The sequence below is a fragment of the Sycon ciliatum genome, chromosome 1, assembly GCF_964019385.1.
Source record: "Sycon ciliatum chromosome 1, ocSycCili1.1, whole genome shotgun sequence".
Taxonomy (NCBI): Eukaryota; Metazoa; Porifera; class Calcarea; order Leucosolenida; family Sycettidae; genus Sycon; species Sycon ciliatum.
In genome coordinates, this window is record NC_088643.1 from 65,381,193 (window position 1) to 65,406,192 (window position 25,000).

General features: G+C 48.6%; 1 protein-coding gene across 1 annotated transcript in view; it reads right to left on the reverse strand.

Annotated features, from left to right (window-relative positions):
- Positions 1-25,000, reverse strand: part of LOC135804901 (E3 ubiquitin-protein ligase UBR2-like) — a 53,531-nt gene that overhangs the window by 4,252 nt on the left and 24,279 nt on the right. The window contains exons 27-51 of the mRNA XM_065318874.1: positions 24,581-24,741; positions 24,119-24,159; positions 23,348-23,456; positions 22,786-22,819; positions 22,311-22,462; positions 21,763-21,892; positions 21,187-21,275; positions 20,263-20,522; positions 19,062-19,271; positions 18,609-18,658; positions 16,994-17,084; positions 16,336-16,470; positions 12,793-12,902; positions 12,437-12,542; positions 11,230-11,314; positions 10,095-10,173; positions 9,467-9,522; positions 8,766-8,877; positions 8,485-8,579; positions 7,305-7,476; positions 4,400-4,493; positions 3,628-3,776; positions 2,881-3,076; positions 1,557-1,634; positions 226-372 (exon numbers count right to left, since the gene is read on the reverse strand). Coding sequence (XP_065174946.1) covers positions 226-372; positions 1,557-1,634; positions 2,881-3,076; positions 3,628-3,776; positions 4,400-4,493; positions 7,305-7,476; positions 8,485-8,579; positions 8,766-8,877; positions 9,467-9,522; positions 10,095-10,173; positions 11,230-11,314; positions 12,437-12,542; positions 12,793-12,902; positions 16,336-16,470; positions 16,994-17,084; positions 18,609-18,658; positions 19,062-19,271; positions 20,263-20,522; positions 21,187-21,275; positions 21,763-21,892; positions 22,311-22,462; positions 22,786-22,819; positions 23,348-23,456; positions 24,119-24,159; positions 24,581-24,741 — 2,941 coding nt within the window. The remainder of the gene's footprint in view (positions 1-225; positions 373-1,556; positions 1,635-2,880; positions 3,077-3,627; positions 3,777-4,399; positions 4,494-7,304; positions 7,477-8,484; positions 8,580-8,765; positions 8,878-9,466; positions 9,523-10,094; positions 10,174-11,229; positions 11,315-12,436; positions 12,543-12,792; positions 12,903-16,335; positions 16,471-16,993; positions 17,085-18,608; positions 18,659-19,061; positions 19,272-20,262; positions 20,523-21,186; positions 21,276-21,762; positions 21,893-22,310; positions 22,463-22,785; positions 22,820-23,347; positions 23,457-24,118; positions 24,160-24,580; positions 24,742-25,000) is intronic.

The following is a 25,000-nucleotide window of genomic DNA, read 5'->3' on the forward strand; positions in this document are numbered from 1 at the left end:
CACAATGGGATAGAGTCACAAGAAGAAGCAGTACAGGCGAAATCCCTCTACTCAAGTAAGTGTTATTAGAACATACCGCTTTAAAATTTGAACTTTGCTGAAGCATCGAATTTCAGAGATCCAAAATTAGCACAGGTTTTAACCAATGTGTTAACAGAAACTGCCCCACCCAAAGCAATGTATCTGCGAGCGTTTTCTCTTTTGCATACATGTGCACATGCTTACATTTGTGCGTGATAGGAGAGATTGCCACAGTTGGGATCTTTGCGACAGCAGTAGGTCATAGCACACAGAAACTCTCCGCAGATGAGACACATGGCTGGGTGCTTCACTAGCTTGTTCAATGTGCTGTCATGCACGGCTTGCGGACACCTGCAGTGCACGTGGACACACATACACACATACACACATACATGAGGATACACACAGTACTGGCCAAAGAAATCCAACGACATGAACTTTGTACACATATTGCACGTTCTGCAGACAATCCGTACCTTCGAGCGGACACGAGCTCCACACAAAAACCTGCTTAGTGTGACCTTAATAAACTACGGTTCTCACATTGTACAAACTTCGTTGCACTCTGCCTTACGATTTTCTATTCCCTGGCTGTAAAATCAAGGTGGGGCGCTCTCGTGAGACGGGGTGCTCTGGCGGTACTTTACGGTACACGCAGTGTCTACAACTACAAGACACATGTATGTGTATGTGGCTATGTACATGTGTATGTGTATGTGGCTATGTACATGTGCATGTGTATGTGGCTATGTACATGTGTATGTGGCTATGTACATGTGCCAGCTAGTTCGGTTGGAGGGTACACTTATGCCTGATTGTGTTAGGTCCGTTGCCAACGGTCTCGGCTGCTTGAAGGTGTAATGTTGTACCTGCCACCTTTGTTGGTTCCAGGGTTCATAATTACATAATATTATTATACTTTCTATTTGAAGTATACATACCTGTTAACCATGGACTGCTTCTGGCTAGATTAACTCTTGTGTAATCAATGGTGCTAGTGAAGCTTATATCAGATCCATCCTGATTTAGCCACCCACACTAGTAGCAAGTATTACCTTCACTGGGGGCAGGGGTAACTGCAGTTGGATCCCGGGACGGATACCCTGATGCCGTCAATCCTTGTTCTGCACCTTGCCCTCACCCACTTACTGAGGTGTGGTGAGCCCATAAGTGGGATCATTTTCAAGTCCACCCAGAGTGTTTGGGGATTTCAGGGGGTGTCGGCCGTTGGGCGGTTCAATAGCCAATCGAGTCATCTTTCCAAGATTCCTTTTGAGTCTCTTTCCCCTCTCCCGGGGAGACCCACGTGACCAGTTTTGGCAGTGAGCAACACGTACATGTGGCTATGTACATGTGGCTATATAGCAAGCACAGCTACCATGAGCCAGCCAGTGTACTGTGGACTGCTTTGCAGCAGATCTCACAGACCCCACTGTGTCACTGCACACTGCACCATACACCATACACTGCACAGGGTACTAAACGAAAGAAAAAGAAACGCAAGCGGCCAGTTGAACACCATGCTGTTGACTCACTCTAGTGTGGAGACACGCTGGATAAAGTCACTGTAGTCGTTAGGTAGCTGACTCAGACCACGCACACCGGGAACATGGCTGAAACAGATATACAATGAGGATAGGGAGGGAGAGACAAACAAGTACGTAACACACAAACACATGCACAGAGACACATACATACATGTACAAAACACATGCACAGACACATGCACAAACACATGCATAAACACATGCACCAAAAAAATTCACAGTTCGCGTCAGACTCGGTTTCTCTATTATAGAGGCCGAGTTTTCCACATCCGTAGGAACGCCACCAGGCCCACCACCCTTCAAGGATCAAGGCGCAGATGCAGCTCCTAAAGCGGTGGGAGGTGAGTAGATCAGCTCACCAGCATGTGGTTAAAGACCGAAAATCTCATTCACTGCATCCATGTTTTCCTCGTGCCAGGCCACGAGTTCCCAATTAACTGTGGGTCGCAGCACGGCTGGAAAAAATCCTTCCGCTTCCAAGCAGGACTTGAACCTGGTACAGTACCCTCTGTTTCTCAATCATGGTCTTAGACCATCTCAATATGCCTGCCTGCCTAGCAAGACGCCAAAATACATCGGAAGTTACTTGGAAGCAACAAACACATCAAACAGTTGATCACTGGCTTCAAAGCATAAACACATGACACCACACCAGCACTAGTAATACAGGAGCCAAATGAGATAAAAAAAGTGCTCGAGTCAGCTGCATCGAAGGCAGGCAATATTCTAAATGCATGAACTTGAGTGGCCTTCAAGCTCTCTGGACACTGATGCCTCAGAGCACATCATGTCAGTGTTGGGCAACTATATAGATAACAAACCCAATAAATCAGAGTGCCCTGGTGCACGAAATCCTGCCCATCTGATATAATTATACCACCTAGCGCAACTCTGAGTGACAAAAAGATGAACTCGCGACGTAAATGAGAAAGCATGCATTGGAAGCAGCTGCGAACTAAGGTCGACAAGTCACACAAGCTGTACATTTCATGATGAGATGCTCACATGGCTGCATGCTCAGGTCAACACATCACATTACTGTAGGTGGCAGCATTCATTTCCCAGCAATTTTTGCCACACACGCGATGGGCTCGAGCGAAGTATCAGGATGTCATATGCCTCAATATTCCTCATTGATACTCCTCATTAGTCCATGCCCAGTCGACACACTGTCTGACTGTTCAATTAGTAGACGTTTACCTCAGAACTTGTGCTAAATTGTCTGGGTAATTGTAAGTTTTCCTCGGGCAAACAAAGGTTGGAATTTTCAAGATTTCTCCTGCATGCATGTATAAGTTTGATTGTGGCTTACATGTTAGAGCTGGTCCTGGCAACCTTAGCTGGGCATGTGTCTACTGGAGAATCGGAGGCTTTGTCTGCCGACTCCAACACACTCATCCATCGCGACAATGCGGAATCAGTGCCGCACAGTTGCTCAGCCATCACGTCCGATATGCTCTCGGGCAGACCCAGGAACTTGGCCAGCGAAGCATAGTTCTCCCAGCCATCTGCGGTGTGCGTGCGTGCAGGAAGGACAACAGAAACAGAGCGTGTGAGTTAACACTTGCAGCCACCACGGACTATACCACCGCACTAACTATTGCCACACCAGTAGCAGATCAGTAGCAGATCAGAAGAAAGAGAATTCATTACATGTGTTTACCTCGAGGTAGTGAAATACATAATGAATGCCAAAATCTGTGACTGCTGTCTGAAACAGGTACTGCAGTTGAATGGCAAGTGACGTCAGTTTAAAATGCATCTTGCCCTAAAGAAGGATAAATGGAGTTTTCCTGCAATTAATTGCAGGCTTTGCAGCTGCACAAGCCAGTTGACGTGCCGTTGAATGCTATCATGTATCAAGCAATACTGAATGCGTGTGAATGAATGCTGCTTGACCAGGAACCACACAACTCTGTCCACTCAAGCACAGATATGTAGACTACCAGAGTCTACGCACAACATCACAGTAACATGGCCTGCAGCCTGCAGCCTTAGCCTACGCGTACGTGCACACAGTAACAGGCAGCAGCAGCAGCAGTGCGTGATTGCGACTTACCGGCAGTAGGCGGAGGTAGCGGGTGACCTTGGAAGCGCAGGAAGAGCGCTGCGCGTGACAAGAACGGCACCAGTTCCTGCTGCACGTACATCACTAGCCGTTGTTCCGTGACCTCACTCTGCTGCAGCATTGGCTGCCAGTGCTTCAAGCTGGAAATAGTCCGAAATACGAAGAAAAACCGTGTTTAAAAAAACCAAAAAAACATAAAACATGGGAACTTTTGCTGACTGGTGCACTAAAAAGTCTAAAGGTAATGAACTGCCAAAGAGACTGCTACATTCACACCCTAAAGTGGCCTGGAACCACTATGCCGGAGAGCAGGAGTTCAAGCTCAACAGTGTGAAAAGCAATGATCGCACATCCGCATTCAACAGTGTACCGTAGAATAACATAATAATTACAGTCGTACTCCATGACATCAGGACTGATGACAGTCGTACTCAATGACATCAGGACTGATGATTAGCTAGTGCTGGACACTGTGTACCAGAACTAGCAATGCGGACACTGTACTGGAACAGGTCACCAGCTTATTCATCCACTGAGACTGTCATCGAGCAATCACCAGTGACATGTAAACAGTGACAACACTCAGGATCCTCAACACTACTCAACACAGACATGCACAACTACATGTACAATACAAGACTGCGTGCATCAATGATACAGATCTTCACAACTACACCACAAGACTGAGTGCATCAATGACACGCAAGCAAGTAGCAAGTAGCATGTTGCATCATGCACTGTTCGGGATAACACGTTAGCTTACAGGTTATGTGACTTCAGTGCTGTCCACAGGTGGAGTATACACTGGCTGGGCAGCTCCTCAACGGATTCCGATACAGGCATCTCCAGAAGCTTCTCTGCATATACACAACACACACACACACACACACACACACGCGCGCGCGCGCGCGTGCACACACACACACACACAGAAACGGGGGCAGGCTCAGTCAGGATTTAAATTTCAGAGGTACAGTCAACCTACCCTTATAACGATAACCCCTATAACGATATTACCCGTACGATATTTTTCTGCCAAACCAAATCACTCCATTGACTTTGGTATACAACGCCTTGCCCTTATAACAATAATTATTGCTACAAGGGGCCGTCCGTAAATATCGATATTTTTTCAAGACGATATTTGTTCATTTCTCCCCAGACCCCCTCCCTCCCCCCTCAAAACGAACATACATGATATACATGTTTATGCAAAGGATCGATATTTTTTTAATGAAGTGCAATTTCCTCATGAAACGTGACCAGCTGCAACTCTAATGTCACCATACACCTAGGTTTACGTTGCCACGGTCGCACAACCTTGCCATGGCTATGTTCACGAGGTTGACTTTCACTTCGTGTAGATCATAAACTACATGTTCGAACAGTGCCCGTCCCTAGATAGAGTTCGATATTTTTTCTCAAAGACGAGATGAACAGGGCCCAAACCCCTCCCCCCCACCTCCCAAACAAACGAATATCTTCTCTAAAAAAATATCGATATTTGTGGACGACCCCTAACGATATTACCCCCTATAACGATATAAAGTGGGCTGACCACTCAGTATTTTTCCATTTTATAACAATATCTAGCAGGCTATATGTAGAGGCCACTATCCAAGCAGGGGCGGATCCAGGAGGGGTTCCAGGGGTTCCGCGGAACCCCCTAAATTTCGTATTTGTACCACTGGCAACCATACTCGCGTCCATGTACATGTAGATCTACATGTATCCGACTGAGCTACTAGCATTCAGTTTTGAGTCTTTTGACTATACTGGAACCCCCTCTGGAGATCGCTGGATCCGCCGCTGCCAAGTAGGGCAAGCTTCACTTGAGAAGTCGCTGGGACATGACGAAATGCAATGGGAGCACCAGTAATGCAGTGCTGCCAAATAATTTTCGCCCAAAATCGGACACCCTTCACCGCCAAGGCTGGCCGCATGTTGCCAAGTTTTCTCCTCGGCAATTTTTTTACAGAGAATTCAAAATATCGCCTAAAACACCATGAAAATTCGCTTCGTTGCCATGGTAACCCCGGAGTTGTCATGAATTTTGTAATGATGAGTGTGGTCGCACACTGACTCTGTACACTGTCAGCGTACATGCCATCCAGCCTGATGCAGGCATGTTACTTTGCACTTCCACAGCCAAGTGCTAGCCTTTTTAGAAGCAAATGTACAGTGATTTGTGCCTTCAGTTGCGCTGAAAAGTGAAAGTACAGGACTTCTGCATAGGGAAGTAATGATCTCCGACATTTTGGCTGCTTTTCGGACGTTTCCCTTTTCGGATCGGTTTTCGGAAGAGCCTTCAAAAATCGGACACTGTCCGAAAAATCGGACGGTTTGGCAGCACTGGTAATGCCTTGTTGTGTACACAATGTGCATAGAACATACATAATGGTACCTTAGTTTTGATGCTATGAAGAGTGTAAAAAATGAACAAAAATCATGCATTATGACGTACACGTATGAAATGACCCAGTACCCTTATAACAATATCACCCTTATAACGATATTTCTTGGTCTGACGCAAATATCGTTACATGTACAAGGGTAGGTTGACTGCAATGTCTCATGAGCAGCTTCTCCGTTGCTACATTTCATATTCAGATATCCAATACACGACCCGCAGCTACTTGGAACATGCTGTTGGTCAAAGGTCTTTAAAAGTAAGATAAATACAGTGTTCCTACAGCCAAGGATCTGCCTCATCAGCCAGTGGGGAGGTCGCCTTCCCTCAACATGTACGGGTAGACATGGGCATGCTATGTATGTACGTTTGCCCGTGCATATAGAAAGAGTGTCAGTTACACAAAGAGAAGAAGTCCGAGCATCCACTACCGTATGTGTCAGTGGATGAGGATGAGGTCGGCAACGTCACACTTTCAACGAGTGATGGCAGCGTACGCTGGAATACTGTACTGAGCCGGTGGGAACTGACATGGCAATGGAATGATGGCGTCGGTCCTGAAGCCAGTGTTGGGTCGGGTATCGGAGAATACTCGCGCCATAAGTAGCCGGCGGAGCAAGAGAAGTTGTTCCAAGACGAAGTCGATCTGTGGATCCATAACAGCTGGCTGGTCCCGCACGATTCATCAGTCCATGGTCCCCCCACAGTGTGTTCTGCCGCTCATTCCGCAAGTACAAGAGCACAAACAGTCCACTCCAGTGTGACCGTGCTTGGATTACCGGTCGCTGAATCGTCTCGTGAAGTCTGAGCCTGGCAGAGAGGCCCCTATCTGTGGAGACAAGCTGCGCAAGTGGCACCAGGCTGGTCCTGCACACGAGTATGTTCTCATGGACATCCGGAAGGCTTACCTACAAGTTCATGTAGCAGAGCAGCTTCAGTGCTTCCAGATTGTGTTGTGGAAGGGCAAACGATTCGTCATGCAGCACATGGGCTTCGGATTTTCTGTCGCTCCTAAGATAATGGACGTCATAATGAAGTGGGTCCTGCGCGATGTTCCAGGAGCCGACAATTACGTCGACGATGTGTTTGTCTCAAAGAATCACCAGGCTGAAGCCGAGGCGAAGTTGGCAGAGTACGGCCTCGCAACTAAACCTGCTGAACAGCTGCCTGAAGCTCGAGTTCTGGGCTTACAGTTGCAGCAGCACTAGCAACACTAGCAATACTACATGTATAGCAACACCACACTGGCCACACTCACCAGGAGTGGCGACGATCAGGATCTGCACCACTTGAACAATGAGCGCTAGGTGCAGAGCAACCAGTGTGCACTCCATCCGGTTCAGCGGCCACCAGTCCACCAAGCCACGCGCCTGGATCACATCGGCCTCCAACGACTGAGAGAACTGGTTGAATAGCAGAGATAACTGAACCTGCACGCAAACATTTAAAGAAAGAGCCAAGAGGATAGAGGTGAGTATTAAAATGCCGAAATATAAGAAGTTTTCAGCAGGGCGGCGGAAGCGGTGCGGTTGCTCAGGCCATGGCCGGACCAACTCTTTGCCTATCAACGCCTCTTCACTGCTGAGAAGGCCATGTGTACCCACCACAGCATACACAAACTGTATGAAAGACTAGGGTATGGCCGGACCAATCAAAAGCTGCTTCCGCCGATCCTGCTCAGGTATACACAATTACGAATCATTATCTCCATGGGAAGCAGTTTCTAAATGCAATCTGGAGAACACGAGCATAGTGGCAGCAAGAAAAGAACTTGCCACCACCAGCACACTGCAGCAGCGACCACATGCCAAACATTGCTTCTGGGAAAGAGGCTAATGATGCCGATCAGGTTTCGGATTGGACAAACTAGAAAGCACACTGTGATGGTAGCATGAACACCCACACGCTCACCTTCACCAAGAGTACATAACCCCCCAAGAGTGTGCAACTCGACTATGGGTGCTGTCCCGACAGAATTTCAAGTTGACGTCATTTTTATGATGCAATGCGCACTGTACACGGATTATCAGACGAATCCGTAACCTGTGGTGGACCAAAGCCCATCTGATGCTGTAAAAATTATTGCAAAGAAAAACGTGTGATGCTTGACACCCGTACACATGTTGTAAACCACTGGTGCAAGGAGCATTGCATCATAAATAATGACGTCAACTTGAAATTCTGTCGGTACAGCAGGGTATGTGGGAGTTGCACACTCTTGGGGGGTTATGTACTCTTGCCTTCACCCACACCCACACCCTCATCCACACCCACACGCTCACCCACATCATACACGTACACACGCAGATTGACGGACATTGTCATTCATCAAACCTATCACATACATGATGCAGATGGGCATTGCAATGGGGGAGCAAAGCCTTCACTGCTTCACTGACCACTACAGGACGTGCACAGTTCTATCTACGAGTGTTTACCATAAGGTGGAATGGCTCCAAGTGGAAGACACGGGTATCAAAACTGGGCAGCCTGTCCAGGGCCACGTCATCAGAGGAAAGCAATCGTGCAACCACTGTTAACAACACAAAAGGAATAATATTAAAAGTGCACACCAAGAAACACAACATTGTACATCAGTCTATAGTTCTCGAAGTACGGCCGCCTATTACAGATCAAGCAGGCTTATTTACTAATCCAGGAGATTCCCCTCTCCCTCTCTCTCTCCCCCCCCCCCCCACACAGTCACTCTAAAACTAACCTGACAGAAGACGCCTTTCTGACGGAGTGATCACCGTTGGCTTTCCACTGGAGTGGGCCAACTCCGAGCGGGCCTCAAATCCCAGCCCTGTGAGAACTTCATACGGGTCATTCTAAAATACACACATCGACACAAAAAATGTTTGTTCAGACAATCAGAGCCATACTCAAGGAACAATGGCGACCCCAGCATTCCTAGACAACCAGGGTGCGTTTGGTTGGGACAACCTACTTCGAGTAGAACAGGATCCGCCAGAACAGCGCGTAGCGTTGGGACTGCACCTTTTCTGGATCGGCCAGAAGCAGCCAGGGCAGCTATATTTTTTCACAACGAAACTTGGCGGGAACCTCGATTTTTGTCCATTGCGATCATGTGCAACGTGTTAAGGTTGCATTTGGCATGCACTCGTTATATCGTACGATCTGACTTGTACACATTTCGACAAATGCAACCAAGTTTAGCGCACATTTGGTTGGTATGAGGCTGCTCCATAAGCACCAGCTGTTCGATCCTGTCCTAGATCGTACCAATCAAACGCACCCTCAGTCAATGGCCACAGGGTAGGATGAGTCCTATTTGAAGACAAGCAGAGTGTACAAGTAGCCGTAAACATTTACATGGCACAACACAAACACATACTAGCCCTGCAAGGGTTGAAGCATGCACTACCACAAGCACTGCCACCGGCACGGGCCACTCACCAGTCGACACGATAGCTCACCAAAGACGCTCCGAAGCTCCGAATGCAGGAGCCGCTCTACACAGCAGCAAGCACGGGCAGCATAGACAGAAACCTATTAGAATATCCACACCTACTAGAACATGTAGAGTAAAGTACGATCACTTTCACAGTGACTGTTCGGCTGAACTAGAACTCACACAAGCAATAGTCACTTTCCACAAGACTGTGGACGGAAGTTATCTTGTTTGTTTTGAGGCCTAATACGATTAAATCTAAGCTAGCTTGTACTTGAAATCTGATCTCAACCATCAACTGACTTAAGTCTTCACGTCAGTATGTATATTGGTGATGTAGATGCCCTGCTAAGTCCTGACGGGTTGGCGTTCACTCAAACATCCTCCTTACTTCTGCCAATCGCCGACTTCTATCCCCAACAATGAAACAACATGTTTCGTGTGCGCTACCACCGGTTTTCATAGGCGAAAAGTGGTTTGTTGGTGACACGTGAGAGGTCAGTAGTCGGGTATACCCCATGCCTTTAAAACTACATGACGCACTGATGTCCATTATGTATAAATGTAAAACCTGTCCTGATAAACTCTTGTAAAAACTATCTCATCTATGCACATTACCTGACCAGCACTTACCCAAGCACATTATACCGTATCCTAGAGATGAACCAAGGGTATCAACAGACTCAGATTCAGTATTTGAACTTCCCAGTCGCTATAGAAGCCCGATTGGAAATACACACGCCCACGCGCACGTACACACAAACACACGCACAGGATATGAGAGTGGGGACACAAAAAAAAGAAAAAAAAGCACATGCGCAAAACACTATGACCACCTTACATGGTTTGAGCACATAGCTCATGACCATCACCACTTCAAAAACAGTACAAGGTGGATTACACAATGTCAACACAAAGTTTTAAAAGAGAACTATCCACAACAAAGATGACCACTCCATCCTGCAGAAAGGCACCCACTGCCGCCACCACTGTCAACATCAAAGGCCTTCACTACCCCCACCCACAACCCACAAAACAGGAATAAAAGCAACAATACATGTATCACAAAAATGGAAGTTTCCGGAAGAGGAAACTGTAGTTATCACCAACCCTCACCGCGCCCAGCTCACGCCGGTACCGCGTGCGACCTGAGCTGGGCGCCCTGCCGTGCAGTATGGGACTGTCCTCAAGCCAGTCGCGTATTTGGCAGCCCAGTGCGCTACCTACCGGATCTCAGTGTCTAGAAGCGCTCAATGCGGCAGGGTCAGACTCAGGCTGGTCACGTACGCGGCAGGCAGGCGGGCGACCGGCAAGGCTGCATTCGCATTCGGATCACCAAAGTCACACAGATGCTTTGACTGCACCACGTGGCGCATCAGGGAGGCATCTGGGGCTCAGGCAGCCCGTAAGCGCACCACCGTATCAGGTATGCGCAGGTGAAGCAGCAGGGCAAGATGTGTGCCGGAAGCTCACCGTTATCCGGCCGACCTCATGGTTGCGTGGCTTTACACAGCCGGCACTTCTTACTTGCTATAGCTTGCAAAAGGCCAGAATTTTTTCTCTCTTTCCCTTCTACCAGACACTGCTTCATGTTAGAGCAGAAAAAAGTATTAGGGACTCAGCTGAGTCAAGCTGGACTCAGCGTGTCAAGTTTGGTATAATATAAGAAGCACGCTATCGCCAAACAGTTGTGTGGTTATTGTGTGAGTGTGCATGTAAGAGTCCGCAGTCACGTGGGGGGGGGAGAGAGAGAGAGAGTGATAATCACCTTTTGTACACCACCTGCGAAATCGCGCAGGAGATCAATCAGACTATCAGGACCAGTAGCCTCCTCACTTTGTGATGGCACCGACCTATGTGCACACATGCACACACACATGTACACACGCCCACACACCACAAGGACATGAAACGGCAAGAGAGAGAGAAAGAGAGATTTACAATGTCATGCAAATACGAACACAACGTGTGTGTGTGTGTGTGTGTGTGTGTGTGTGTGTGTGTGTGTGTGTGTGTGTGTGTGTGTGTGTGTGTGTGTGTAAGTGTGTGTGTGTGTGTGTGTGTGTGTGTGTGTGTGTGTGTGTGTGTGTGTGTGTGTGTGTGTGTGTGTGTGTGTGTGTGTGTGTGTGTGTGTGAGTGAGACGTTGTGGCTACTGACACGAAGTCCATTCCAGACTGGTTTGATTGCGCACAAGACCGGTCAGCTTGGCGAGAGCAGGTTCTGGTTTTTCAGCCTCCTCGGGCAGTAGAGAAATCCGTACTCTGCTCATCTTGCAACCGGGCTTTCTCTCGTCCTCAAGACAAGGCACGGCACAAGTGTTTGGCTGAGCGCCAACTTCCCGTCCACATACAGCGTGGTTCAGCACAATGCGTCAGTTGCTGCCGATGGTTCCGAAGTAAGGGTGGGCTTGCAGTTCATCGCTGCCAGCCTGCACTCCCTGAACATGCAGATACGGCATTGACGGCGTCTCTCGCTAGTTGCTGCTTTCAGCATTGTCAACGCTGCAATCGCTGCTTCAAGTCCCGGGCTGGTTTTAACCGCCATAACTGCAACCGTGGAAAACGTCTTGCTGCAGCCGATAGGGAATCACTGCCGCTGATCTGCATGCATTGCCCGAAGCGTTTCCGACGACAGCAAGATTTGACGAGGCACCAGAAGTCCTGCCAATGACGGTGCCCTCCAAACTCTGGCCCCCTCCGGGGGTGACATTGCCCAATGGGCAGTCATGCTATAGTAGTAGCAGTAGTGTGTGTGTGTGTGTGTGTTTGTGTGTGTGTGTGTGTCCATGTGCATGTGTGCATGCCCTAATCCATTGGTTTCCAGACACCCTACAAGAAGACAGGATGAGCAGACATGAACAGTCATGAACAGTCATGAACAGACATGAACAGTCATGAACAGTCCGTAGCAGCACTACCAATGAGTGCCGGTACTAATCTGAGTAATCATTCTTCTTCAGTCTCACAGAACTCACCTGCGGCCTCTTCGGTCAGCAAAGTAGCGATACGCTTTCGCCAATGTGGTGGTGAAACCAGTGGAACCACTCCGTCGACGAGAACGCTGCAAACCACTGGCTGAGCCTGAACATTGCATGCACACGTGCACAAACATAAAAAACACAGTCATGTCTGACTGACACAGATCATGCAGATCATGCAGATCATGCAGATCATGCTGAGTGTGTGTGTGTGTGTGTGTGTGTGTGTGTGTGTGTGTGCGTGCGTGCGTGCATGCGTGTGTGCGTGCACGCGCGTGTGTGATACTGCGTGTGTGGATACGGGCTTGCATGCGTGCGTGCATGTAATGAGTCTACATGTACTAATAACTGACCAGTATCTGAATCAATGGACTCTTGAGACGGAGATTGACTAGCGGGCTGTAACAGGCGTGCTGTGATAGCACTGGCCAGCGTGCTCAGAGAGCGAGACATGTTGATAGATCTGTGAAAGACGATGCAGGAAAGAAGGACTGTTGACACAGAGAAACAGACACAATGCCATGCACAAATACCATTCCCCTCCCCCACCCACATGGTGGCACCCCTGGTAAATTTATCTGCAAAAATGCTTTTCATTCTGACTGGGGATCGTCTTCATCGAGCCCAAGGGGCAAGACAAGGAGGAAATCAGTTCTAGATGTACTGTTGGCCATCGTATCGCTGGCACTCGGATAGAGTCTATTTGCCGATCCTGCCGAAATCAAGTGGACCAAAGGGACGATATTCTTAGCCACCCACCGTGCGTTTCCAGCCAAACACTACCAGCTAGTGCTGCGGAGTAAGAGGATTCAGATCCTGTAAGGAATGTAGCCAACATAACAACTCCCAAAGATACTACTACGGCGGTAGTAGTTCTCTGTCCTCTCCTTTAGATGTGCCTTTACCACAACATATCAGTCAGGGTGCTGCTAGTACTTATATCAGTCAGGGTGCTGCTAGTACTTGATATCAGTCAGGGTGCTGCTAGTACTTGATATCAGTCAGGGTGCTACTAGTACTTGAAGTAGCAGTAGTAGCGGCGTTGCTGGTGCCAGTCTCCAGAGGGGTGCACAATAAAAGCTGCAGATTTGGAAGGTATGCAGACTAACTACCATGGCTTCTTTGCAGCAGAAACTGGAAACGTGTAAAGAGGATCTTGCGTGGGAGAAGCTGAGTTCTGAGTAGCGTTGAAGGACGGGTTGCACTTGCCGAGCAGATACACTTTCATGAAGCGCCAGGGAGAAGCTGAGTTCTGAGTAGCGTTGAAGGACGGGTTGCACTTGCCGAGAAGATATGCTTTCATGAAGCGCCAGGGAGAAGCTGAGTTCTGCGTAGCGTTGAAGGACAGGTTGCACTTGTCGAGAAGATATGCTTTCATGAAGCGCCTGCTTTTGCGAACGAAAGGAAAATCTATTGAACAACTCATGACTATTCCAACAGATAGCTCGAGCTTTAAGAAGTAGAACCCTGTCGTTGAGACATTCACAGGTTGCATGAGTGGTGGAATTACATGTTCTTCACCAAAGAGCCGAATGCACCAGTTTGGAAGCTATAGAATGCATGTATCCAGATTGTAATCTAAATCATTGCTGTGAGATGGACATTCTGGCTGCTGCAGCCTGTTAACATGTTGTCAATGCAATAACACAGAGCAGAACAACGGTAGATAATGTTGGATTTGGAGGCACTCCACTGCAGATTCCAAAAGGCTTTGTGACCATTGGATTTGACAACGAGCAGCAACAGCTCAAGTCTTATTTAGCGCGGGGCTCAAAAGATGTAGCTTCGTAGTTTTAACCAGGGAGTTGTAAAATTTTACGACTCCCTGGTTTTAACCAATGTTGTTTATGCTCTTCATTCCGCCGAAGAGCAGCAGAATAAGGACGAATTTCACTTCCGTAATTGGAACTTCCCATAAGCAGAACAACTTTCTGCTGCAGGCTGTTGTCTATGCAATAACACAGAGCAGAACAACGTTAGATATTGTTGGGCACCTGTGGGTCCCGGTGGGAGTTACACGTTAGTAAAGGATTGGCTCACTGGACTTGGAGGCACTACACTGCAGATTCCACAGGCTTGGTGACCATTGGATTTGACAACGAGCAGCGACAGCTTATGCAGACAATAGCCTCTGCGCCGAAGAGTCCCCTTGAGAGCAAGTCGAATCTTCCCCCTCACCTGCTTTCTAACACGTGTACTGAAAACAGAATCCGTGGGCTGCTGGATGAGTATTCCCAAGCAACAGACCAAGGTGAAGCGTACCAAAGTGGCATTGAAAACGCTAGGCGCTATCTCACATAGCCAAACGTGCCACCCAGATGGGAAAACGGCTGTACCTTACTCCCAATGAAAACTGCAGAGTGATCGTGCAGCAAGCTATTCAAACAGCATCCAGGCTGGTCAAGAGTGTCTACAGAATGTATAAGGATCCCCAAAATTTCACGTCAATCTAACGTAGGAGGTTTGAACTGCGAGTCGATGACAAGCTTCTGTATGTCAGCCACGGCCTTACAAGAGTCCAGCAGCAAGAACGAAACAAGGCCGGTGTCACCCGCTACACACAACTTTGCACCAAGCATATACGTTGCCCCCTGCCATACATGTATGACGTGATAATGAATGAACAAGGTCAAGCGATGACATAAGGCGACGTAATGCAGCTGCTGGCAAGGTAGGATTAGCAAGCAGCAGGGTGAACCGCGACACTATCGCGTGTAAGTAGTTTACTCGACCGCAGCAGCACACCCATTGCATCTGATCACAGCCAAATCAATAGCACTCGGCATAATTCTGTGATATCTAACCTGGTTTCTCAAACACCATTCCTCACACTTTTAAAACGCGTACTAAAAACTCCGAATGCTGGATGCGAATCGACCAGCGCTACAGCGCTCCATTCATCATTTGCACTAGCACAAAGCCTCTACATGTTGTCAGCTCAGAGTGACGGAAACTTTTGCTAGAACTCCCGTCGTGTTTCATAACTTTTGAACCATTGTTGGCATCTTGTATGCACCAATAGGTTGCCAACAAATTCTAAGTCTCACATGCGCCTTATGCTCTGGATGTCAACAAAAGTACGAATTTTGGGCCCGAATGGGGGGGGGGGGGCTTAGAGCCCAGTATGGCTAACACCCCGGAAAATACGGTATATCTATTTTCTTATTATATAGAATCTTGTGTATTTCATTCACTTTGTTCCTTAAACTGCATATTTCATGCAAGTACTTGTTTGAGCAATATGTAAATTTCAGGGGTGGCTATTACGTGTGAGGAATGGTGTTTGAGAAACCGGGTTAGATATCACAGAATTATGCCGAGTGCTATTGATTTGGCTACGCAGACAGCATGCCAGGGTTCTCGCCAAAGCGACATAGCGGGGCGCTGCGCCCTCCTTCACTTTTTGACCGCCCCTTTCAGAAGGAATGCGCCAGCCTTCAGAGTGCTAGCACCACCCGTTTATATGCATGATAAGTACACATTGTGTAGTAGCACGGCATAAAATGGCGGCACAAAATGGCTGTTAAATCACAAAATTTTGGGTCCGATGATCCCCCCCCCCCCCCCCCCCCCCCGGTTCACTTTTGTTCTGGCTATAACCCTGCATGGCCATGCCACACGAGCATTTGGTCACAGGATGTCCTCTAAGGTATGACATCTCCAGGACTGGTCTACTGAGTACGGTACTGGCGGGCGATGAAGAACGGAGCGCCGAAGAACGACCAGGCTAGAATTTCACCAAGCACAGTATACCAATGTTTACACGGTGACTCGACTGCGCATAGACCGTGGTACATGAAAATAAGAACGGTCTAGGCTAGGAGGCTGACGACCCCCCCCCCCCCCCCCCCCCAGTTCTTCGGGGCAACCGACAGTACTGTACTGGAGGAACTTACCGGCCAGGCAGCTGTGCAACACGCCGTGGGAACACAGGCATGGCCAGATTTCCAACATTGTTACACATTGGACAGCGGTACGTCTGACTAGCAGGCTGGGAGTGCCTCCGCTTCTGACTTTCCGTGCGTAGCCACCTGCAGGAGATCAGACAGAACAATGTACATGCACATGTAGTCATCATTGCATGATTGTGTAGGGTTTCTACATCATCAACACATCACTACATTATTACCAGAATACCAGTACAATGAACGTTCTGTCAACAGTTGTACAGACAAAATGCAAACCGATGTGCACTGCTCAGCTGTGCTGCCTGTGCTAATTGGCACCAAGCCCCCCCCCCCCAACAACTCTCCCTTTCTACGTCTCCCTCCCTCCCCTTTCCCTCCCCCCCCCCCCCTCTCTCTCTCTCTCTCTCTCTCTCTCTCTCTCTCTCTCTCTCTCTCTCTCTCTCTCTCTCTCTCTCTCTCTCTCTCTCTCTCGCATGTACACGCACGCACGCACACACATACACACACGGCGCAGAGCATGCACAGGCAGGGAGTGATGTGATCACGCACACAATAAACCAGTAACAAAGCTGAATTATGGCAGCTCATTAGCACTAGTACGGTACATATACTGTACTGGTCATGGCACACTCAAACAGTCTCTTACTCTGCATGGCACGACGCATGCATGGCATGCCCACAGCAGTTGACATGAACTCCAAATGGCAGATTGCTCGGGCAAAGAATGGCATCAAATTCTGCCCAGGAGAAAGAGTAAAAGAGCAAAGGAACAATGTTAGAACAGTGATCAGAACTGAGCACCGCGTAACACAATGCAGTCTGCTTACAAGCTGAGAAGGCACAGTACTACTGTATGACTACAGTAAAACCTGTAACTAAAGACCACCGTGACTAGCGACCAGCCTGGTACTACAGTAAAACCTGTAACTAAAGACCACTGTGACTAGCGACCAGCCTGGTACTACAGTAAAACCTGTAACTAAAGACCACCGTGACTAGCGACCAGCCTGGTACTACAGTAAAACCTGTAACTAAAGACCACCGTGACTAGCGACCAGCCTGGTACTACAGTAAAACCTGTAACTAAAGACCACCGTGACTAGCGACCAGCCTGGTACTACAGTAAAACCTGTAACTAAAGACCACCGTGACTAGCGACCAGCCTGGTACTACAGTAAAACCTGTAACTAAAGACCACCGTGACTAGCGACCAGCCTGGTACTCCTGACCACTTTGCCAGGCACGGAGGGTCTCACATTCATATATTACGGTTGTGCGTTGCTTAAGACTGCTTTCTCTGGCCCCAAGGGGTGGTCGTTAGTCACAGGTTTTACTGTACTACTGTCGTGGACATGGAAATCCGGTCACACGTCTAGCGGCCCCATGGCGCTGGCTATGCAGTCGTGTGTAAGCAGTACATGTATGACATTGCGCTGCAGCGCGCTGGTCGCATCGGATCAACATGATTGTGCACTGTTCTATGTACGCGCTGAGGGCGCCGGCCCCGGTCAATCGACTGGATTTCCATGTCCACGACAGTAGTATCCTTGCTAAGGGAAACTACACGCATGATGCGCGTACATACACAGTTACTAGAACTACGGACTATCTACAGGGGCGTCGGAAGGAGTTTAACATTGGTGCGGCCAAAGTGTGAGAGGGGGGTCCGGGGGTCCTCCCCCGAATTTGTTTTTGAAAATTGGGCCTAAAAAGCCATATAGAATAATAAAAAGAATATGCATACTGATGATACACCGCATTGTCGATGTAAAACATGGTACCTGTACAAGAGTCGACAAGCCACCAACAAGGTTGAAATGTAAAAAAATAAAAAAATCGAAAATTATATCGCACCTGCTGCACCGGTTCCGACGCCCCTGATCTATCTACCGTAACCACAGAAAGAAATCACGGTACCCATGCCAACAGTAGTGATACACTGGTACTGAGGACTGCTGCTGCTGCTGCTGAAACTCATCAGAATAGTGACGGGTACTGTACTGTACTGTATTGTATTGTACTGCACTGCACTGCACTGCACTGCACTGCACTGTACTGTACTGTATTGTATTGTACTGTGCGACAGGCCATCATGTATTGGTCTGGACACGTACATGTACACAATGTCATGCTGTATGACGGTAGCGACCTGAGGTGCAATAGTAGATAGAACAATACAATGTTGCATGTACTTGTACTAAAGCAGGTCAGTGAGGTGATGGCGGTGGTGATGGTAGTGGTATAACAGGCAACGGACCTACCTGACAAGCTGGCCGGGGTCATGAGCTGATCAACGCCTACGACACGAGATCTTGTAGAGCGCATCAACACACGGGTGGAGGAATGCAGAAAATAGGAAAACAGAACATCATCGCGTTGCAATCAAGCACGTTATCAAACATGAAAGAAGTGGTGGCTAGGAGGCTAGACGCATAGCCAATACACACAGAGCACAAAGACAAGACTTTATGTAAACGATAAAAAGAAACAATAACTTGCCAAAGACGGATTGTAACAACAATGATACAACACACTGTGATGTGATAACTGCAATCACAATGTGCAGAGCAAAAGGCGTTTCAGCCGGACCGATGTGCAGCATCAAGATTGGCATGATGAAAAGCACCACACGGGCTACAGACCGGTAAGATACTAACACACAAGACAGGCTACACATCGGTAGATACCGGTACTACAACAGAGCAGGTACTTACATTCCACAGTAGCCCGGCATGACCATAGCCGCATTCTCAGATGTCACCTCCTCTTCCTCCTGACAGAGTATGCACATGAGCTTCATGACCGACGGCGGCTGGACTGCTTCAGCAGCGCTAGCCACGGCGCAGCTAGATGTGGACATGGGATCATCACCACCAGTTGCGGCGGCGGCAGCAGCAGCAGCAGACACAGCGCTTGAAGCCTCACTAGACCCAAGAAGATAGCAGCAAAAGACAGTCCACAATGCACTGCTCAACATACATGTATTGACAGCAGGGAGCACACTTAGGGTCCCATCTGCAGCTAGAAAGAACGGTGCATACATGTACCGTAAAGTACCGCCAGAGCGCCCCACCATCTCGTCCTTTCGTGGTCGTCTTGTGGAGCTGGTCTCCTGTCTTTAGGTCATACGACACGGACCTTGCACACACACACTGCACGTTGTGCAGTCAATCCGTACTCAATTTACCTTCGAGCGGACACGAGCTCCACACAAAAACCTGCTAAGTGTGACCTTGGTATATCAACGAACTTCGTTGCACTCTGCCATACGATTTTCCTTTCCCTGCCCGTAAAATCAAGGTGAGGTGCTCTCGCGAGACGGGGCGCTCTCAAAGTACTTTACAGTATAGTCATGCAGAAGTCCTGGCGAACCTCTCTTATCCATTCCGCTCATCACCCGCTTCCCTCGCCAACCTATAGAAAATCATCGACTGAAGGACGTTTACAGTGAACACTTCATTTTGAGTAAAATGCATTTTTCGGTTCCGAGATCCCTCACCTGTCATGATACAGTTATTCAGTGAAACAATCAGGTACAGGAGGACACGCCCTCACTATACTGGAGGACGAGCCCTCACTGTACGGGAGGACGAGCCCTCAGTGTACGGGAGGACGAGCCCTCAGTGTACGGGAGGACAAGCCCTCAGTGTACGGGAGGACAAGCACTCACTCTACCAGAGAATGTAATGACACGTTTGCGGCATTGTGACACCCCCATTCGTCTCGTTGGCCAAGCTATTTTAAAAGCACCCTAGATGAGTGTGTTGGTGTCTGTGAGAGAGCTGCAGCTTTCCAGGAGACTTTTAAAATGTGTGACCTTTCTACACGTGGAAATCCCCCCCCCCCCCACATACACACGAGCACACACACACAAACGCACACATGTGCACACACACCGCACGCCACTTCACTTACGATGCCGCGCCGGCACTAGCAGCATGTTCTGCTTCGTCCGTGGCCAAGAAGGTCCTCTGCAGATCTTGCATGCGCTGCATGGCCTTGGCTCTCTGTGCCGCAGCCTTCTTCTTGCGCTCTGCCTTCTCCTCTTCAGCTGTGGTTCTAGGGCTTTTCGGAGTCTCCACCACCGGTGTGTTTCCGTCGACTGCGTCCACACCTGAAAGCGTCAGAGTCTGCCCTTGGTCTGCCAGCAGCTTCTTCTTGTTCGCAGAGAGCATCTATGCATATCCAGTTGAGCACAAAAGCACACGAACACACACACACACACGCACACAAAACACACCAGACACACGCACACACACACACACGCACACACACGCCCGCACACAGGCATGAGCAAAGATGTCTCGTTTAGACGCTGGCCGCGTGTAAAAAAAAAGCCCATCTGTTCCTAGATTGGAGTGTGGCGCACCAGAACCTTCAACAGTAGAACTGCACTGTATACTGCACACTATACACTATACACTGTACAGTGCATAGCGTATACTGAGTACTGTACACTCAGCATACATTGGTGGAATGGGCCGCCACTGCGCAGCTCTCCACAAGAGGATAGCTTCCTTGTTGGCAGATAAGATCCAGGAGCCCTACAGTGTTGTAACGGCTTGGGTTTGCTGCCGCCTTAGCTTCGCTCTGCTTCGGCCAAGCGTGACGTGTCTTCGTGGATTGCCTTCTCTCAACATGTCTCCCGATACTTCCTCTCCGGCGTCACTGGTTGCCGTGGAGGCCACTGCAGTACTTGAACACTAGCCAATTCTGTTCACTTGGACAATGATATTATTATTGCTGTGCTTAATGTACATATGCATGATTGTACAAAGTGCCCGAGCCGAAGTTACAAGTAAAGGGAGAGGCCGCTCAGCTGCTGTGCCCAGCACTCACCTCAATGACACGTTGCAACAATGCTTTGTACTCGTCAGCACGATCAGTGTCCTGCAGCTTCACCAGTAAACTGAAGATGGACACATTATCTAAAGAAAGAAATGCACCAAAAGATGCACACATGCACAGACCATGCACAAACAGCGGTTACAATCGTGCTGTACTGACTCCCATGCAGAGCAGAAACTGCCAGTGCACATATACAGCAGCAGCAGTAGCAGCTACAGCAGAACATTAGAGAGGGCACACCCTCCAACATCGATCCAGCAATCGTGCATTCCTGAACTTCAGTGAAGCGTAGCACGGGGTTGACTATAACGGGCACGATGACAAATGCAGCAGCACAGCACTGCAACTCCAAAGCAGTCTGTTTGGGGATCGATCGATCGAGAGAATGAGAGTGTGAGTGTGTGTGTGAGTGCATGCGTGTGTGTGTGTGCGTGTGTGTGTGTGTGTGTGAGTGTGAGAGAGAGAGAGAGAGAGAGAGAGAGAGAGGAGAGAGAGAGAGAGAGAGAGAGAGAGAGAGAGAGAGAGAGAACTGGCCTGGCAACCATGGCAAGCGGCATACAGCCTTACCACTTATAGCAAAGGTCTTCTCGATCATTGCCTGCATGAACGAGAACTTGAGCTGATCTTTGTTGCGACCGGCGACTTGCCTTGCATACAGGTCCTCCTCTTGACACATCATTCCAATAAGGTACAGAGTCTGTACATGTATTAGCAGAAAACGGGAAAGGTTAAAGGAAAGGTTGGTAGATCTACTAGGTTGGTACCGTATCAGATGGATCAGGCTGGCACCATTGTCAGCATACAAGGTGTCAGGCAGGCATGATAGCATCAAGCAGGGCAATACGTGAATGCACAATCCAACTAGTCAGCACATTGTACACAAACTACTGTGCTATTAGTCCAACCAGGATTACATACGACATCTGTGCTACCAATCTGACCAGAATGAAACATGACGCTGACTCCTGTAAACAGCAGCAGCAGCAGCAGCAGCAGCAGCAGCAGCAGTACGGAATGAGGGGGAGAAAGGTATAGAAATAATACACCGTTCACATCATCCTCTTTAATATTGCTGTGGCAAACATGGACATGCAGAATCAGGCTACTGGACTGACCTGGTGAAGTGTCTGCTCGTTCCAGAGCTTCGCCTCTAGATTGGTGCAAGCATGCAGCGAGTAAGCGATGAACTTGTGCAGAGAATCGGAAGACATGATCGACAAGACTGGCTCCAGTCTGGGCCTGAACACTGGCAATGGTGTGAGACCCACTGAAAGACCCACAACAAGTGCACACCAGAGCACAGTACAAAGCCAACGTTAGCAATGCAGGTCCTTTAGCCAAGGGCCATGCAGCAATGCAGTAGTCACAAAGACCAGCCACAAAGACCATCCACAAAGACCAGCCACAAGGACCATCCACAAACACCAGCCCCAAAGACCAGCCTCAAAGGTCAGCCTCAAAGATCAGCCCCACAGACCACCCACAAAGATCAGTGTATGAAAGTGGGAGTCACAAGTTTTTTTCTTCAAACTTTGTCATTCCTCCAAACTGATGCATACACAGCACACATGACATGGCAAAGAATCTCACCCCAGTCCTTGACCCCACGACCTCGCATGTGAACCTATGCAAAGCAGCATTGTTGGGAAAAATAACAACAAAGTCAATTCAGCGCACACACAATGAGAAAACATTTTTTTACTAATGCAAGTGCAGTCAAGCAAGAAAGACACACTGGCAATAAAAACACTGGAGCACGAGTCCACAACCAAGAGTATGCAACCATGATCCCTTTCTATGAGCCAGCCGTGTGGCGTGCTGCCTTCAATACACTGCAACCATGATCCCTTTCTATGGGCCAGCCGTGTGGCGTGCTGCCTTCAATACACTGCAACCATGCTCCCTTGCTATGAGCCAGCCGTGTGGCGTGCTGCCTTCAATACACTGCAACCATGATCCCTTTCTATGGGCCAGCTGTGTGGCGTGCTGCCTTCAATACACTGCAACCATAATCCCTTTCTATGGGCCAGCCGTGTGGTGTGCTGCCTTCAACACACTGTGCAGCTGCATGTGCAGTGCGGGAAGCCAGGAACCACACTGGAGTTGGTGCACCAACACAATGAGAAGAAAAGAAAAGCCAGCAGCACCGTACCTTGGACTGCTGCTGCTTGTTATGATGATAGTAGAAAGGAGTGCACTGTGAGAAGTACTCGTCCTTCAAGTGATACTCAGCTGTCTGTCCAGTACGACTAGTCTTCCGCCTGATATATACATAAACAAGGAAAGAACAGCAGGATTGGCACACATTCAAATCATACCCAGAATGTATCAGCATTGCATGAATACAGGTCACCACAGCTAGTCATCACCATTTGCACAAGAACTACAGCGCTGGCAACTGAAATCCGACCCCCTGAGTGGTGGGTTCACATTCTGGCGGTCTCTGTTTCGTAGTTTTACCATCCCGTGTTGGGTCTTTGTGATGTGAGCGCACCGCTCAGGGGTCGGATTTCAGTTGCCAGCACTGTACTTCAGTAGTCATCGCTTGCAGAAAAACGCTCGCAAAGAAACGTCAGAGCACAGAAAGTTTTGAAGCTGACCTACTGCAGGTGCCATACTTCTGGATTGCTGCTGCTGCATGGTACTAGTCTGCCTTAGCCCTTAGGTAAGCCTTGCTTGATACGCTAACGTGTTTGACGATGAAGACCGCATGTGACAAGGTGGAGGACACATTAACTTGAGAACAGCGCTCCTGACTGCAACCATAAACAACCGGTTGGCAGAGTCTCGGTCTTGCGACCATCTGAACCGCGCATGGGAGTATGATTGTACAGGCATGCATGCATGCACCATGACTGAAGCTGTGGTGCGCGGAGGATTTGCAAACTACAACAGTACAATGCGCAACATAACCTCTACTCACTCGGCAACAGTCTTAAGAACCTCCTCAACCAACCGGTGGTCCTAGCCAGAAAAAAAGGCAACACAGGCCATTCGCACCACACACAACACAGCGCAATATTCAGCACAGTAAGTATACATGTAAACAATGCAAGTATACACGTAAACTAACTTTTAAATTGCATAAAGGCATCAACAGATTGCACATGTCATCATCAGATCACACATGTAACATGCACTTGACACTCCAAAACGGACCATTTTGTAGTACCAATTTGTACATTACAATGTAAATTGGCTATGGTCACAGGCAGAACCCAAGAAAAAAGAAAAAATACAAACACGAGCATGCACACGTGCACACACACTTGCACATACGCATGCACACACACACGTGCACACACGCATGCACGCATGCATGCATACATACACACACACACACACACACACACACACACACACACACACACACACACACACATACCTTTTCTCCAGTTGGGTTGGCGAACAAAGCCGGCGTGCTGGTGCCTTCTTTCACCGCCTCGCTGTGCGTCAACGCTCCCAGGAACAGAGCATGGACTAGCTCACGCTCGATACGCATACGATCTGTGACATTGCGGGCTACATTATTGTCGTAGCGCTCACCTACACCACCACAATACCAACACAGGACAGGACAGGTCAATGGCAATAGGATTGCAGTGTGTATATCAATTCTCAAATTTATGCAACCTGAAGGGACCAAGAGGACAGGTTACCCAGTGGCAGCATGGACAGAGGAGGAACTTCCTGCCCATGGGGATGCGCACGAGGCACCGCTGCAGCACGTATCCGAAGGCCAAAAGCCATCGCATAAACCGGCGGTGGGAAGAAGTATACTCTATGACCAGTCAAGAAGAGACTA